The 18,374-nt window shown below is 34.4% G+C and overlaps 1 protein-coding gene across 9 annotated transcripts in view; it reads left to right on the top strand.

Annotated features, from left to right (window-relative positions):
* The window catches only part of Osbpl8 (oxysterol binding protein like 8), a 186,343-nt gene that overhangs the window by 70,832 nt on the left and 97,137 nt on the right, over positions 1-18,374 (top strand). Inside the window, exon 1 of one of the 9 annotated variants that reach the window (XM_021258505.2) lies at positions 11,157-11,227. The exons of 7 other annotated variants lie outside the window; for them this stretch is intronic. In XM_021258505.2, coding sequence (XP_021114164.2) covers positions 11,183-11,227 — 45 coding nt within the window. In that variant the 5' untranslated portion in view covers positions 11,157-11,182. Of the gene's footprint in view, positions 1-11,156; positions 11,228-18,374 lie in introns of those variants that run through there. One more of the 9 variants, XM_087192459.1, reaches the window with a different exon arrangement.

The following is an 18,374-nucleotide window of genomic DNA, read 5'->3' as shown; positions in this document are numbered from 1 at the left end:
ATTTCAAGTGAGTCAGTTTTTAAGTGTTTCTAATTTTTGTTCTCTTGTTATAAATACAGTACTATTAGTTTAGCTTCCTCATAATTATTTTAATATATTTTATTAGTGATAATGTCTTTGTATCTTTTGTTTATAATTTTCCAATAATTAGCCTTTAAGACATTTAGTCATTCAGTGGTAGATTATCCATATACCAGTGACTGATTGTATGAAGCACTGTTGAATGGTTGCACCTTGTTGTAGTTTCCTATTGCTTCTGTAGCTTCAACCAACACAAATTTATTATCTTAATAGTTTAAAAAAAATAGTTTAAAAGTAAAGGTTGTGTTCCCTCTGAAGTTCTAAGGTGAAAATCTATTTTTTGACCCTTATCAGTGTCAAGAGGTGTTATAGTCATTCCTTGGCTAGTTGCTCCTTCCTTGCATCAATACAAACTCTGGCTTTTTTTTTTTTTTTTTTTAAATGGTGTTGGTACTGGGGATTGAACCCAGGGCTACTCTACCACTGAGCTGCATCCCCGGGCCTTTTTATTTTTTCTTTTGAGACAAGGTCATGCTAAGTTGCGATGGGACTCAAATTTGGGGTCTTCCTGCCTCAGCCTCCCTCAGTACTGGGATTGCAGGCATGTTGTTATCACAGCTGCTTCTGATGTGTTTCAGCATATACCTCTAAAACATAAAGCTTTTTAAAATAATTTTACCAGCTCTTCCTCAAAGGACTAATACCTAGAATATATAAAAAACTAAAAATAAATCAGACCGCCCCCAAATTTAAAGACCCAATCCAAAAATGGGCATCTGAAATGAATACACATTTCTCAGATGAAGAAATACAAATGGCAAATAAATATATGAAAAAATGTTCAACATCACTGATCATTAGAGAAATGCAAATTAAAACACAGAGTCTACCTCACTCCAGAAAGAACGGCTGTCATCAGGAAATTAACCAATAACAAAGCTGGGTGTGGTGGTAATCCCAGCACTCAGGAGGCTGAAGCACAGGATCACTGTGACTTGGAGTCCGGCCTGAACTACATAGTGAGACCCCATCTCAAACAAATGCATACATACATACATACATACATACATCACTCATTCACTCACTCACAAATGCTGGCGAGGCTGTGGGGAAAAAGAAACCTTTATCCACTGTTGGTGGGAATGTAAATTGGTACAACCACTGTGGAAATCACTGTGGAGACTTCCTCAAAAAACTGAAACTAGAGTATCTTCCTAAGAAAATTAAAAGCATCATACCACAGCAATATATGCATACCCATGTTTATAGCAGCACAATTTGTAATAGCTAAATCTTGGAAACAGCCCAAATGCCCATCAACTGATAAATGGTTAGAGAAAATATGGGTTTTATATACAGTGGAGTACTACACAACCATAAAGAAGGATAAATTCAAGGCATTTTTAGGTAAATGGATGTGCCTTGAGAACATAATTTTAAGTGAAATAAATTGGACACACATGTATAAATATTGCATGGTTTCTCTGGTGTGAGAAACCAAAAGTGTAAATAAGGTCCAAAATGTATGATAAATATTGGGAAATAAGAAGAAAAAGTTCAAATGGAAGAGGAACAAGGAGGGGAGGGGGGAAAAAGGGAGGAAATAGGGATTTTTAAAAAATAAAGAATGGAAGGAAAACAGTACAGTTTTGTAATGGGAGAGGGGAAGAGGGTTTGAAGGGAGGAGAGGGGAATAGGAAAAAAAAAAAATTAAGATATATTATGTGGGGCCGGGATTTAGCTCAGTGGTTCCGCCGCCTGCCTCGCAAGCGCAAGGACCCAAGTTTGATCCCTGGTACCAGAAAAAAAGATATAATGTGTAGGTACAGATTCCCTATGATGAATGTGATCGTTATGTATGGCAAAAGTATACCAATAAAAATTAATTTAAAAATAAACATTTTTACACCATACCTGCCTTGCAAGCGCAAGGTCCTGAATTTGATCTCTGGTACCAAATAAATAAATAAACATTTTTATTAAAAATTTTTTACCACAAATACATTATTTAATAATAATTATTTAACTTTAATAATTCTTCAGTGTAATCAAATACCTGTTCAATGCATAAACTTCCTTGATTGCCTCATAAATATTATCTTTATAGTAGATTGTTGTATTGGACTTGGCTGGTATGTCACTAAGTCTCTATGACTTTTTTTTTTTTTTTTTGGTATCAGGGATCGAACTCGGGTCCTTGTGCTTGCAAGGCAGGCAGCGGAACCACTGAGCTACATCCCTGGCCCATTTATGACCTTTTTAAATCTCTATTCTGTTTTAAAATTCCCTTTTCAATTTATTAAAGAAACAAGGTAGTTTGGTCTACAGTTTCCCACAATATGGGTCCCCTCTATGGTAATTGTTTCATGTGTTCTTTAGTTTCTTACATTTCTTTCAAATTGGAATTGGTTTTAAAGGCTTGCTCAGATTCAAGCTTAAATTTTTCTTGATAAGAATACTTTGTCGATGGTGTTGAATGTTATCTCCGCTGTAATAATAGCACCAACTAATCATTGCCTGGATCTGTTCATTCAGTAGGAATATAAATTAATATCCTAACTGATCTTAAAAAAGGAGAGCTTGGATGACTTTGAAGCAAGAGAAAAACAAACTACCTTTCGTTAGATATTTTGCCTGCTAGACTATTAGTCTTTTTGCCATTTTACAACTTTATTGAAACTTCTACTAAAAGGAAACATTTTTTAAAAAGCTAAAAGATATAAAGATATACTTTATGTTGTATTTTGTGTATAACCTCTTTAATTTCTGAAAACTGTGTTAGTAGTACATAAATATTTGTAATTGTTTAACCTTCTCAAGTGGGAAAATATTGTTCAATGTCATATGTGAATACGAAAGATTCCTTATTATTCTTCTCCTCCTTTTTCCTCTTCTTTTCTTTCCTTCTTCCTCTTTCTCCTCCTCCTTCTCCTTCTTCAGTTAAAACTTGTTTTTGTTAGACACTTTAATAATATAAAAATCTGGCAGGTATATAGCGGGACTTTAATAAATTTGGGGGGGCCTAGAAATGGTTATTTTTGAAAAAGTAAGGCAAATTGTCAGTGGTGTACACAATGTGTAAGCAGAATCCTAGCCAGAAATCTTGTATTTCCATTTGTTTGGAGATTTTTAAAGTCTGTTCCCAGGGCTTTTACGTTCCCCAAGACCCTTTCTGAAAAATCTGTGAGGCCGAAAGTATTTTCATAATAATACCATGATATTTGACATGATTTACTTTTTCTTATTCCCTCATAAGTGTACAGTACAGTTTTCTAGAGACTATATGAGACTATATGAGTTATGATTATGTCATCATTTTGGTGGCTATTGGAATGTAATGTGAATTTTCAAATTTTCTTAGTTAATTTTTTCTAAGGAGTGTTTTCATAAACTTTAAATAAAACTTCATTTTAGAACAGTTTTAGGTTTACAGTAAAACTGTAAAGATAGTACAGAGTCCCATACAGCTGTATCTACTTTCCCTTGTTATTTTCATCTTATAGTAATGAACCCATATTGATATACTATTACTACTATTGTTGTTATGTTTTGTAGTTCTAGGGATTGAACCTAGGGCCTTGCAAACTACATCCTCATGCTTTTTTAATTTTTATTTTAGGACAGGGTCTTACTAAGTTGCCCACACTAGCCTTAAACTTATGATCCTCCTGCTTCAGCATCCCATGTAGTTGGAATTACAGACATGCCCCACTGCATCCAGTGCTACACTTATTAACTCAAGATCATACTTGATCCAAATTTCTTTAGTTTAACCTATTGTCCTTTTTCTGTTTCAAGGTCCAATCCAGGATACCACATTACATTTAGTTGTCAACATCTCCTGAGGCTATTTCTGCCTCTCTCAGTTTGTCAGACTTATCTTGTTTTAATAAACTTTGGCAGTACAGTTTTGAAAAGTACTAGTCAGGTATTTTATACAGTATTTCTCATGTCATCTAGTATTTGTCTGGTGTTTTCTCATGATTAGTCCAGGCTTCAGTGTTTTAGAGAGGAAAATCTTAGAAGTAAAATGTCATTTTCATCACATATCAAGGCTATATACTGTCAGTATAATGTATCACTTTTGCTTTTGACCTTGATCACCTGGCTGAGGAGTGAATTTCTCATTTAAATTTTTTAGTACAGAAAATATCAATAATTATAACCTGCATAAACAGTAGCTATTTGCAGTGTTCAGTAATTGCTGAGTATAAAAGGATCTGAAACCCAGAAGTTTGAGAATTGGAAATCTTTTTATCCTTTAACAACTACCACTTTAAGGAAGAATAATTGACAGCTACTTTATTTGCAAAGCAGAACCTTAGAGTTAATGGGGGAAAAGGGTAGAAGGAAGAAATGACAGGGCCTTCAGGAATGAGGGAGTGTTAATCAAAATAAACTTCATGATTGTACCTTACAAATAAGGTGTAATCATAATTTTAAGGAGTTTTTAATTTCTATTTTGTTAAGTTTTTATTCTGACATTTAATAGATATGTACTTTCTACTTTGTTTTCATTAGTTTTAATATTTTATCTGATTCATATCATCTGCAAACAATATTTTGTTTTGTTTTTATCTTCTTGTTCTCATAATAAGTAAGCCTGTGGTTTTATGTTTATCTAGAGGTGAAAGCTGGGGAATTTTTATAACATTTTATATTTTTCTAGAAATTTATTCTTTTTTTTAAGTTTTAAAAATTATTTAAAATTTTTTGTTACTTTTAAATATCCATGGGTTTTCAGTTTTGTAAATGTGACACTTTTACTGCTTTCATATTGCTTAACTTCTCTTCTGTATTTTCCGTCTTTTCCTTTCCTTGGGCCTTGTTGAATTTCTTTATCAATCTTCCAGCTCATTAATTCATTGTTGAGTCATTTTCATTTTGCTATTCAACACTGCTATGCTTTATTTCACTCTAATGTATTTATGCCTAGTATTACCAGCTATTATCTTTGCTTGCTTGTTCATACTTCAGTTTTATAATGGGATTACATATCTTTTTGAACATATTTATTAGGATTATTTTAAATTTTTGATGAGTTTGGTTCACTAATTTTCTCTCCTTTGACCCATGTCTTAGTCACTGAGACAGCACCCCAAATCTGCAACTTAAAGTAGGAGAGGGTTATTGTAGCTCAGTGTGTAGAGGTTTCAGTCCATAGCTGGCTGATTCCAAGGCAGGATGGCATGGCAGAGGGGTATGGAAGAGGAGAATTGCTCATGGTATGGCAAGACTAACAGGAAGCAGAGAATGAAGGGAGGAGCTAGGGAGGGAGACAAATCCTGTAGACCACGCCCCTAGTGACCTGCCTCTTCTGACCAGCCTCCACTCCCTAACAGGGCTTCAGCTCTAAGCCCGCATAACCCTATCATTTTCCAAAAGCCCCACCTTCAAGGCATATAAGGCTCTTGGGAGACATCTAGATAGAGACCATAAGAGCACTTGAACACTTTGGATGTTATTTTTGTTTGTGAACTTATACTCTCTTGAAAATAATAATCTAGGGGGCCGGGGATTTAGCTCAGTGGTTCCGTCGCCTGCCAGGGCAAGGTCCCAAGTTCAATCCCTGGTACCAAAAAAAAAAAAAAAAAGGTGAAAATAATCATCTAGGAATATTAACTGCCCTGTCTGATACTGTTCTAGATAGAAAGAGTCCAGAAACTTGTTTTTTTACCCTTTTTCAGTCTAGGAAGTACATATCTTAGGGTAGAGAATCCTTTTAAATAAAATAGTAGTTTCATCGGGCCGGGGATTTAGCTCAGTGGTTTCGCCTCCTGCTGGGCAAGCTCAAGGACCTGAGTTCCATCCCCGGTACCAAAAAAAAAAATAATAATAATAGTTTCACTATTCTTCATTTTCCATTTCACTCATATCATCTGTTTCTTAGATATTTTCTTTATTTCTGCTCCGAGTACATTTCTTTTCCACAAACTGCTTTCTTTGTTGTAATCGCTTAGCTCATTTGGGAAAAATGACACTGGAAACTGGTTCCTAGCCTCTGTGCCTAATTTGTTTATATGTATATGGAAATTGGACATGTGCAGTTTAAAAACAAAAATTTTGGAAGTGCTTAATGCCTCTTTGGAATTAGATCATGTTCTGTATTACAGTAAACACAGGGTGAACAATGATCTGTCTATGGCAATATTACAGAGAGAAAATGGCACAAAAAGATGCTGTCACCCAACACTCCTTCCTGCCTCCTGTCCCCTGGCTTTTCCTCCATCTGTGACACTTCACTCTTCCTGCTGTATGGTTAGTTCCCACCCATCCATCCCTTGGGCGGGGGGAGTGGTTATTTCACTAGCAATTCAATTTTTACTTGCAAAAAAATTGATTTCTTTCTTACTAGTGTTATGTTCTCTGTGTGTGTAGTAGCTGAAAGTGGACCAGAGATTCAGACAAAGCAGTACTATTGAACATTTCATTTATATTAAGATCTTTTGCACATGTGTCTGCTCACCCTTTAAAAATTTAAAGTAGAACTGTTAAGGAACCACCCAAGTAAATGATCAGGCCTTAAAGACTTATTTTTTCAGTATCCATAACTAATGCAGTCACTTACCTTTTAAATATGTGGATAGAAGATTTTTCATAAACATTATCACTTGCTGTTTTTCCTTAAAGTACACAGAAGCATCTTGTAAGCAGTATATAATTAAAGCTACTTTGCATTTTAACTCTTAATAATGTACATTCATCTTAAGTTTTTTGTTAAGGAGGAGTCCCATAAAACTTCAGAGAATAATACAGACAGTTAGTGGTTTTTAGCATGTTAGAGATACATGAAGATAAAATTTGATTAAGACTCCAACAAACTAAGACAATAGAACAATGAAGAGATTTTTAAAATTAGATCTGTTTAGAAGGTTTTTCATACACTTATTCCTGCTTCACAAGCTTAAGTTTTATATGGTAAAAACAACAAAGGAGCAAGAGCAGTCTTGGGAGAGAGAATAAATTGCTTGTGTGTGCCCGTGTATGTGCACACATGCATGTGCATATATATATATATATATATATGGATGCACCTTGAGACCATAATGTTAAGTGAAATAAATCAGATACACAAGCTTAAATATCACATTCTTTCTAATATATGAAATACCCAGAGTAAAATTAAAGAGCAAAATAAAAGATAATAGGAAGTAGGGAGATAGATCATTCTTAAAGGGAAAAGGGATCGAGAGATGGGAGAGGATGAGGGAAGGGATAAGGGATGAAAAAAAGGAATTAAGATGTCATATGTAGGGCTGGGGATTTAGCTCAGTGGTTTCGCCGCCTGCTGTGCAAGCACAAGGACCCAAGTTTGATCCCCGGTACCAAAAGAAAAAAAAATGTACATATTTAAAAAAAAAAATATGTCAATGTAAATGTACCAACTCCACACAGGAATGTAAACATGTATTGCAAACATGTATAAAAAATACATTAAAAGCAGCCGGGGATTTAGCTCAGTGGTTCCACCACCTGCCTCACAAGTACAAGGTCCCAAGTTCAATCCCTGGTACCAAAAAAAAAAGGAACAGGACCCAGGGATGGGTGGAGAAGGGAGGAAAAGAAAGGGGGAGGAAAAAAAGGAATTAAGATGTCTAATGAAATGTACCAACTTCCCACAAGGAATGTAATCATTATGTACTACACATGTGTACTAATAAACTAAAATTTTAATATATATGTGTGTGTATATATTATATATAGTATATATAAATTTTAACTTTGGTCAAACATTTACATATTGAGTTTAACAAACTAACCTATTTCATTGAGCACATTTTACATACATAGTACCTTTCTAGGTTCATGCCACATTGTGTTCAGAGCAGTTTTTAGGTTTCATAGGCAGTACTGTTTGTTGCATTAGGGAAATTCATAGAAAATAAAGCTAGTAGACATGAATAATAACCAAGATTTATTAAATTTCTACTGTGTGTCAGGAACTATTCTAAGTGCTTTGCAGATAAACTCATTTAATCTTCATAACCCTATAAAATAGAATTATTACCCCTAATTAATAGATGACACAACCTAGTTTTTCTGAGTCACACAACTAATGATTACTAGACCTGGTGTACATTTTGGCTCCAGAGGCCAAGCTTTTATCATTTTTCTATACTATAACTTATCTATGCTAGAAATCACATTACACAGAGCCTTGAATACTATTTTTACTGTTTAGGGTTTTTCTTTCTAAAATAGTGTCAAATCATTGAATTTTTTGATGTGGGAGCTAACCTTTTGTGATTTAGGAAAATCATCTTAGCAAAATTAAGAAATTTTGGAGGGGTAACCACATGAACATTAGAGTTATCTGCTGTGTTTTATAAAATTCAAGTATGTGGCTGTATTCTGTTCAGTTGAATAAGAATCAGGGCTTAGATGCAGACATCAGTACCTTAAACCTTATAGGTAATTTTGTGTAACTATGGTTGACAATAGCAGTAGAGGTGGTTAGCTGAGGGAACAAGGTAGCATGCTATTGTGTAATTAGGTAAAAAGGCAGTTAAAACCTCTACAGTAGTGGCAGCAGAATAGAAAATATATGAAAGGAATTAGAGATAAAAAATCAATAGGACTTGAAGACTCAAGTGTGTAGTTTCAAAGGTACTAAAGACAATTTATAGTTTATATAGTGCTTTTACACATATTAAAGAATTTTTTTTTTGGTACCAGGGATTGAACTTGGGACCTTGGCGCTTTCAAGGCAGGCAGTGGCACCACTGAGCTACACATATTAGAGAATCTTAAGAAGGATAAAATGATGGTATCCTCATTTTACAGATATAGAAACTAAGACCAAGGAAAATTACGTAGTTTTTCCAGAGTTCTCTGACAAGTAGAAAATGAATTCAGAACTTGAATTCCAGTCTTTACATATCAAGTAGTATTTACTTTATGTGAGTTTTAGAGTATTAAAACATATAACAGTTCATAATTAATACATATAACAGTTCATAATGAGATAATATATAGAGATAGATGACCATATATGATGCACAGGAGAGCTGAAGAGCCAGTAATTTTAGAGGAGAAGATGAGGCAATGCTTGTGTGTATTGAAAGGAACTAGTAAATATGAGAATGGATCTAGGCAGAGAGACCAGTGACAGCAAAAGTAAGTTGTACAACATCTTGATATATTAAGGAAGTGAAAGTAATTTGCAGTTTGTCATGTTTGTAAGGTGCAGGACTGATGGGTGTGTGCAGGAATGCATGATATAAACAAGATTAGCAAAATCGTGTGAAGAGCCTTAAGGATGCAACTAATATTTTTCTTTCTAGTTTTGGTGGGCTGTGGGAGCCTACTGAGTACAAAATCACTGTAGTGGTTTTTCAGTGCTTTTACACCTTAATCACAATATACATTTGAGTGATTCCATTGTATCAGTATGGAAGATAATTTGCTGAGGTGTAAGAAATCTTCCAGACAGATAGTAGCAGTAATGATGTGTATGGGAAATAAAAGATAAATATGAGAGATTAGAGTGTGTAGAATCTTCATAATCTTGTCTTAGACTTACTATTAGAGGCAGAGGAGAATATATATGGAGACAATAAAGGTGAAGGAAATGTTTACTGGCTTTTAAGTTTCCCCATTTTGTGGTTAGGCTCAGGCAGGAGGATCCCAAATTCTAGTCCTATTTGGACTACTTAGCAAGACCCTGTCTCAGAATTTAAAAAGGGGGCTAGGTATTTAGCTCTGTGGTGCCACTGCCTGCCTCACAAGTACAAGGTCCTGAGTTTGATCCCTGGTATCAAAAAAAAGAAAAAACATTTAAAAAGGGGCTAGAAATATAGCTCAGTGCAAAGACCCTGGGCTCAGTCTCCAGTACCAGAAAACAATTTTTTTTTTAATTTTAAAGATCCTTTTCAAACTCTCAATTTCATAATGATTTGGTTCCCTGAATTCTTAAAAGTGAGTGATGATTTTTGTTTGAGTTTTGAATTGTTAGCTGATTTAATCAAATATAGTATGTTTAAAAACCTACCTGGGGGCCGGGGATTTAGCTCAGTGGTTACGGCGCCTGCCTTGAAAGCGCAAGGTCCCGAGTTTGATCCCTGGTGCCAAAAACAAAACAGCAACAAAAAACCAAAAAAAAACCTATCTGGACTAATCTTTTGATTGTCTTACTTTATCTTTGGCCAGTAGAAGCTTATTCACTTTGGTTCCTGAGTCTTATTGACAGAACCTTCTTTATCTTTGGCAACTTCCTCTTTAATAAGACAATATATTTTATTTTATGTATTTTCTGTTCTAGACCAACAGTCATTTTTGTAGGAGCCTTAGTTCCTTTCAGTTAGAAATGATTTTTAAAGAATACAATGTGAGATGGAAAGTTGCTTACTGTTTGTAAACCTTCAAAGTAGATTAGCTAAAAAGTATGGGGGAGCATAAAGTATATGCAAATACATCGTGAGTTCCTAAATCTCTTCAAACTAGGGATTATATTGTTTTTGGCAATTTTATTTTATACATTTATCCATTTTTTTCATTTGAAAATCTCAGTTCCCAAGGATGTGGGTATAATCACAGTACTGTAGGGAAGTCCACATTTCCCAGTATGACATTACCTTCAACTTATAGAGAAACTTGTTGTACAATATTGACATATTGAGGAACTATGAAATGAAAAGGGACATTAGTGGAACTCACACTGAGTTGTTTTGATCGCCTTGATAGAATATGGAAAAATAGTTCAGTTGCAGAAATGTGAGCTTGAAGATCAGGAAAGTAGGAAGAAAGGTGCCATGGGATTCTAGTATGAAACTAGATTCAAAGGAAATAATTGCTAGGTGGTAGCTTTTGACTCAACTAAGATTAGAACACATGTATTCATTTAAAAAGAAAATAAATCCAACAGATTACTGAAATGGCTGTCCATGAAGTTAAGGAAAATGAACTTGGTAAAATATTGGGAAATTGGCAGAGTAAGAAGGAATCAAGAGAAAAAAAGAACAAACTAAAGTCAATGATCAGGTGAAGTAAGAATTACAAAACTGACTTAATAACCCATGGAGTTTAAATGTGGCTGGGATTCAATTGTTTATTTCATAGTTCTTCTTGCTTACTTGACCTCTGTCATCTCTTGAACTCCTACTCCAGATGTTGGCATTAATTTTTATTTGGATAAGAATTTTTCAGTTAATTGTTCCAGTAAATGTGCAGCTCTCCAGAGAGATTGGAATATTACAGGATTAAGCATGTAAGTAAATAAATTTATAAAAGATTCAGTTTAGTATCTGATGTATAGTTACCATTTATTGAGCACTGTTATTAGAAGGGATTATAAAATTATATGGCTTATTCTTATGATTCTATAATCAAGAAACTTTAGTTGTGTAATGATTAACTGGGCGAGTACCTCAGAGTTTGTAAGAGGGTTGTGTCTGTTGCCTCAGCTTGATACTTTTCCCATTTCACTACAAAAATTCTCTTCTGTTTTGCTTTATCAGTCTTTGTAGTAAAGAGCTACCCCAGTGTCAAAAATCAAGAGAATAAAAGAGTAAATAAGGAAATCATTAAGTATCTTTTCACATTTCACACTTTCTCCAGCAGCTATTAACATTCTTAATATTTTTCTCCTGGGTTTGGCTTTTCCTCCCTAGATTTCTAGAGTTTGTACTTTTTGTATTTGGGTTACTCTATTGTATGGAGAGAGAATTACTTTTTGCACCCTTACTATATGCCAGTGGGGCGAACCTATGGGACCCGTGCCGCAGCAGGCTATTTGTTATCATTGAAAGCTCTAAAAAGTTTGACATCGTTGCTGTATGCTATACTCTGGGTATTGTATCTTATATACTTTTTCATTTAATGCTCTCTATATTCTGTTTTTAGGAATGTAGAAATTGAGTCTCAAAAAAGAATTAATAATTTACATAAGATCCTTTAGCCAGGAGTGTTAGAATTTAAATATAGATAATCTAATTGTTATTCCTGTCATTGCTTGTAAAAGCTAATGTTTTTGTTACATGCATATCCTTTTAAAGCTTTTATATTCATTACCTAATATAATATATACTGTACTTTAAAAAACGTGATACATGATCTATTTTATTTAACCCAAAGCATTTTTCTCTTATAACTAATTTTGATTTTTCTATGTGGGGTGAATATTTTGATATTTAGGCATCATGCAGTTGCTGAGACTTAAAAAGAGTAGCTGCAAACTATTTTCTTATGTGTGGTAGATTTATGAGTCATGGAAGCTGACATTTCAGTAATATTATTAGGAGTCTTGCCTGTGGCTTGACAGTATTCATCATGTTATACTAAGCAGTGGCCTGTTAGAAATAAAATATAACTCTAGAAGGAAAGAAGGTATTTGTTAAATTATTTCATAATTTAAATCCTGTTTCTGGCTCAATTTAGAATCTAAGTTCATGTATCTGTGTAAGGAATGTAAAGAATTAGCCAAAATGAAATTCCAAGTAAGATGGATAGGTTCTTATTTCAGACTAAAAATCAAAATTATTTAAACAGATTTAAGATTAAGCATCATATGCTGAAATATTTGTATACCTGAGCTTCTCATCTAACCAGTTCCTTTATCTTACCTGGCATGATTCTGATGTGATAATATGGTTTTGGTTATTTCCTAACTTTTTCAGGCAAGCATGGCTAATTGGGTCAGCTTTGAAGGAAGGTGTTCAAAGTTAAAGACCTGGGTTATAGGTTTAATTCTTTTTGTAGGCAAGAAACTTGTTTCTAGTTTCAAAACCACAGATTTCACTAGCAGTCTCACCAAATGACGGCCGTTAGTTATAAGTGAAAATCGATTTGATTAATTTTTAACTTATGTGTGAGGCCCTTGATGAAGAAAGTTGGTTTAATCATGGCAAGAGAACACTGGTACCAGAATAAATATAACTTGTGCTCTGAAAACTGATGGTGAATCTGTAACAGTCTTATTGTATGAAGGACAGAATTATTTAAGAAAACAGTTGAGGGAATTCTAGCAATGGAATTTGGGCTTGTAATGGCTAAAAACTAATAGTGAAAGAAAATATTAGTATCTTGTTGATTACAACCAAGGATATTTTTAGGATTGAGGTAATTTTCTATTGCAGACTGTTAGTGATAATAGAGTTTTAGGACTGCAGCTGATCTGATGAGCAAATAATAAAACAAATTTAAGATATTTATTCATGGCCACCCAGCTGGTAGTGATGGAGTTAGGCTTAGAATTCAGATTTCATCATTCTAGTCCACATTATTTCTTTGTGTATTATATTAGCATGCAATATGTTAACTTTTTGAAAATACAAAGATGAAAAGACTTGTTTTTTGCCACATCAGAACTTAAACTAATTCATTAACAAACAGAGGAGCGCAGTAAACTATAAATAAATTCTTATCTAGGTTATTAGGATTATAATTATTAAACCATTTTTCTACTCATACATTTATTTAATAAAAGATTGCTGCGTGTCTGTAATGTGCCAGGTTCTGGTTTTACAGGATTTTGAGTATTTTTACAGGATTTTCAGTATTGAGCAAAACAAACAAAATTATCACTCCAGTAAGGCTAACATTTGAATGGAGAAAGATGAAAAGATAAATATGTAGTATGTTACAATAATGATTACTGTGATGAAAAATAAAGTAGGGTAGAAAGGATGGAGGGTTACAGAATAAGTGATAGGGGCTATTTTCTGGAAATGTCATGAAAATCTTCTGGTGAAGTAGCTTTCAGGCAGAGTTCTAAAGGATGTTTCCTAAGCAGATAAGAGCCAGATACACCGTTTTTATGTCTGTTGGGCAGATGCAGTGGTTGGGTTGTACGTGTTGGGGGTTGGGAGAAAGATGAGAGGATTGTCTTGCCACCTCCTCAGTCAGGAAGTTGGGAGTGGCGGGGTCAGTGTTGCTCAGAACACTTGGAGCTCTGCAGGGTCGGTCTCATTTACAGTCCTGTCTGTTCATAGAAGGATTCGGTGACAACACAGATGGAATGTCAAGTTTTTATGCCTGGAGTGGGAGGTCAGGAAAACCTTCAGAAAGGATGTGATGTTTTATCTGACATGAGAAGAATGAGCTTATCAGGAGGATAATTGACATAACCTTGAGAAGCTGTTGCTCAGAAATTAAAGTAGGAAGGTAATTTGGGAAATGAATGGTGAGTTGAGTTCTTTAAAAAATGAAGTGGAGTCATCTGGGAAAGTCATGTTGAAGAGCAACAAAAAAGATTCTAGAATGAAACCTTGGAGAATAACTATCTTGAGGGGGCACAAGGTGAAGGGAACCAAGCAGAGAGAGAGCTGAGAAGGAGAAAAAAATAGCTTAGAAACAAAAGAAGGGCAAAATTTTGAGAAAAGGATTGGTTACTAGTGGCTGAGAGTAGTCAGTTAGGTTAGGCTGGGGAAAAGTGAGGTTGTCGCTAGACCTGAGTTGTCTAGTAGGCTTGCTGCTTTTCACAGGAGACTAAGTTAAATCAAATTAAAATTTTAATTTCTTAGTCTCAGTAGCCACATTTTAGAGTTAGCACTTTTACTGTCTAGCTAGTACATACATGGCTAATAATCATATCTGGACATTGCATACATAGAATATTCTCAGAATTGCAGAAAGTTCCATTTGATAGTATGTACTAAATCATTCTAGTATTGTGGGAAAGTTAAATAACAGTTGAATATTTATTTGTTTTTCTATTTATTTATGATGGTAATGTAGAAAATATGATGAGGTAACTATTTATTGTTAAAAATTAACTTTAGAAAGTCAGAGTTGGAGGGCCAGGGATTTAGCTCAGTGGTACCACGCCTATCTCAAAAGCGCAAGGTCCTGAGTTCAATCCTCAATACCAAATCTTATCCTAGAAATTCAGAGTTGGAAAAGATAACTTCAGTCAGAATTTGGCAGCAGAATTGGCAATTTGAATAGAACTCTTTTTGGTACCAGGATCGAAGTTGGGACCTTGCACTTGCAAGGCAGGCAGTGGCACCACTGAGCTAAATCCCCGGCCCCAAATAGAATTTTTAATGTCCAGACTTTCAAGCCATTGAGCAGGGTAGCAAAAAGCAAGTAGAAAGAAACTTGTAGATCATTTTCCACAATCAGTTTTACCAGGCAGAATTTAGTTAAGTGTGGAGTTTTAGTTGAGTTGGAAGGCTATATCATAGGAGATCAAATATTTCTGTGAAATGAATGATTGGTCCAAATTGTAGATTTTTAAATACCCGGGCTTGGACTTACTTTGTAAAGAACAAGATATTAAATGTTTTTGAGTAGCAGAGCCACATGACCAATGTAATTATTTAGGAAATTAATTTAGGCTGATAAACCAATCACTTCCTTCTAGGTTCTTTATCTTTTTCATGGCTATTTTTAAAAACCCACAATGTATACACAAGTATTATTAACCTTCACAATTCTAGAAAGTTATATGGTTTAGTAATTACAGAGGAGAAAAATAAAAGATAGGTGTTTTGCTAATGATGAGCTAACTTGAAAAGTGAATAATACTGAATAGACTGAAATAATGTATTTCAGTGTCAAATAAATTACAGAACATACTGTTTTTAATATATAGTGATACTGGGAACAGGAACAATGTTTTTATCATTTTTAAAATTCCAATACCTAACAATAGTAAATGAATGAGTGGAGTGAAACTAAATGCAGGGACACCTGTTGAAAGGGAGAAGTAAAAGTGATGAAAGTCTAACCTAGGTTGTATCAATGAGCCATGAAAGGAAGGACTGGATATGAGATAAACATTGTAGAAAGTAAAAATAATCAGAATTTAACGACCTGATCAGGTGGGAGAAAAAAAGAGACTTAATTGACTCAGAGTTTAGGTCTGAGTGATTGAAAGATGGGCAAAACAGTGTTAGAGCTGGTTTCTGAGATGAGAAAAAGCTGAGTGCTATTTTTGACTAAAACAAGCAAAAGCCTTTCCTTTGTTAACTGAATTTCAAAACTGGAAGTTAATTTGCCCTAATGTCTAAACCTTCAATATGTTAGACGTGAAAAAGAAACTTGGAAGTTATCTGAGTAAAGATAATAAATGAGCCTTGATAGGAATGGACTCTCCAGGAAAAAGAGCAGGTAGAGAAAGAACAAGTAGCTGAGGCTGAGCACTGGTTATCTCCATTCACTTATTGAATGAGAGGACAAAGGAGACAGGAAAATAGGAGAAGGGAAGCCAGAGCTGTGTCATAGTTTAGAAATCAAAGGAGGAAGGCCGTGCATGGTTAAAAGGCTGATGATATACAGGGAGGATGGAAACCCTCCCAGAACAGTCCAGACAGGACTGTAATTTGGCAGAAACCTCAGGATTTGTTAGAAATTTTTTTTTCCATGATTCAATTTACAGTGTAAAAACACTTGCACCCCCTGTTAAATGCAACTTCTTAAAAGATTACTTCATCACTTAATTCATTTGATAAACTGTGGGTGTTCTTTGGATTCAGATTCAGGTATATGAAATTAAGTCACTCCTGAGAAAATTTGTTTTTTTTAGATCTTGCCATATTTAGAAGTTGCCGAAGTTCAAGAGACAGTGAGTAACATATGATGCTGTGTTTAAAATGTTATTTTTTTCATTTTTCTAGGATTTCAAATTGGAAATGGATATTTTCTACTGTACTTAATCATAGATTAACTCATACTAAGAAATAGCAAGTATAAATGGAAAAAATCAGATTAAAAAAAGTCTATATTTTGCCAAAGTGTAAATAGGTTTAATCTTTTTTGACCACATTTAAACAATACAGTATAATATAGATAAGTGAAATCCTACATCTTGAATATAAATCACAGTTAATATTTTGGTGGCATCTTTCCTGAGTTTGTATGTGACATATATGTCTTACATACGAAATTTATAAAAATGGGTCAGTGAAAAAGAATTTCAGTGACTAGATAGTATTTCAGTATATTATTTATATTATTATTTAATACTTGCTTAAATAGGTTAGTGTTTAGGTTACTGTGAATAGTGTTGTGATCAATGAGTATATGTTTTTGAACATTTTGTATGGTCCTAGAAATAGAACTGATCCTTCTAGGATCTCATACTAGAAGTAGAACTGGATCGAAATGTAAATCAAGTTATTTTAAATAACTGCCTACCAGGCCAGATCATATTCTGTATCTAACAGTGATAAGTTCTAGTTCCTAGAAAAAAAAATCCTTTAAAATCTCTTCCATAAACTCAAGACTGAAATGTACATATGAGTGCTTTGGAGATGATTTCAAGAATATGAAAAACTGAAGCTAAGTATAGAGTGATGACTCCTGTTCTAAGAACAAGCAGCTCTCTGCTGCATTGTGTCCCCTGTGCTGAAGTTCCTTGTTCTAAGAACCAAAGGTAACACCCAATAGAGTGCCGTTTAGGTGTTTTGTATAATCCTTCCAAAGTGTGCTTTCTGGAAATCAGCTGCAGCAGCACTGCTTCTGTGACAACTGACTTTACTAGGGGAGGGGGATACCACCAGCTACATCAGTTCTTGATAGGTTCCTGCACTTTCCCCTAAGCTCATGGGCTGACTTAAAGCAAACCAATATGTGTGTTAGGAGGTCCATATCCTAAAGACAGACAGTAGAATAAAAGCTCTAAATCTCGTGAAATTATTTTTATATTATATAGGGTGACAATCTGTCTTGGTTTGATTGAGATTGTGGGGTTTCTCAGAGTAAAGAGAATGATAATGGACTTCTACCTCTATATTTCTTAAATATTGGATGTTTTATGTTAATTATAAATAGCAGATATTTAGGTATACAATAAAATAAGATCACCTGTTTTGTATAATGCTTCTTTTCTGAGATGATTAGATGATGGCTATAAATATGTCATTCTTTTAATAAATTATATTAGCTAATAATAAGTAAAAGTTCCAGGCATGATACTGTTACTTTACTATTTTCATCCCATACTCTGTGCCAAAATAATTTTATTTATAGAACAGAAATTATTGAGATGACTGTGTGGACATTATAAGTTACTCAACTACAGAAACTGTTTTGTTCTATCTTAATGGCTTTTTTTCTGAACAAACTGAGGAGAAATACCTGGATCATTTGAGATGTTAACAGTATTTTGGTACTTTGGCAAAAGTCAAATAGAATTCCTAGCTTTTTATTTTTTTAAATATCTTACAACTACACTAACAAAAGAAGACTTCCAGACCTGCTTAAGAAAAATGGGATTGGTATGTTTGAAGTGCAAGAGATTAGCAGTCAGAATAGCAGTCAGAATAACCCTGTTAAAACATAGTCGGACCTTTCAACCATCCACCATCCAGTGGTTTCCCAACTTATTCACAATAAAACCAAAGCCCTGACAAGGCCCTATGAAGTTCTACACAATCCAGATCCATTTACTCTCTGACGTCATCTCCTCCTCC

Source organism: Heterocephalus glaber, unplaced genomic scaffold (genome assembly GCF_053883595.1).
Source record: "Heterocephalus glaber isolate CG9 unplaced genomic scaffold, H.glaber_assembly_v1.0 deba00001571, whole genome shotgun sequence".
Lineage (NCBI taxonomy): Eukaryota > Metazoa > Chordata > Mammalia > Rodentia > Bathyergidae > Heterocephalus > Heterocephalus glaber.
Note: the sequence above shows the minus strand (reverse complement) of the source record. Positions and strands in the feature narration are given on the sequence as shown.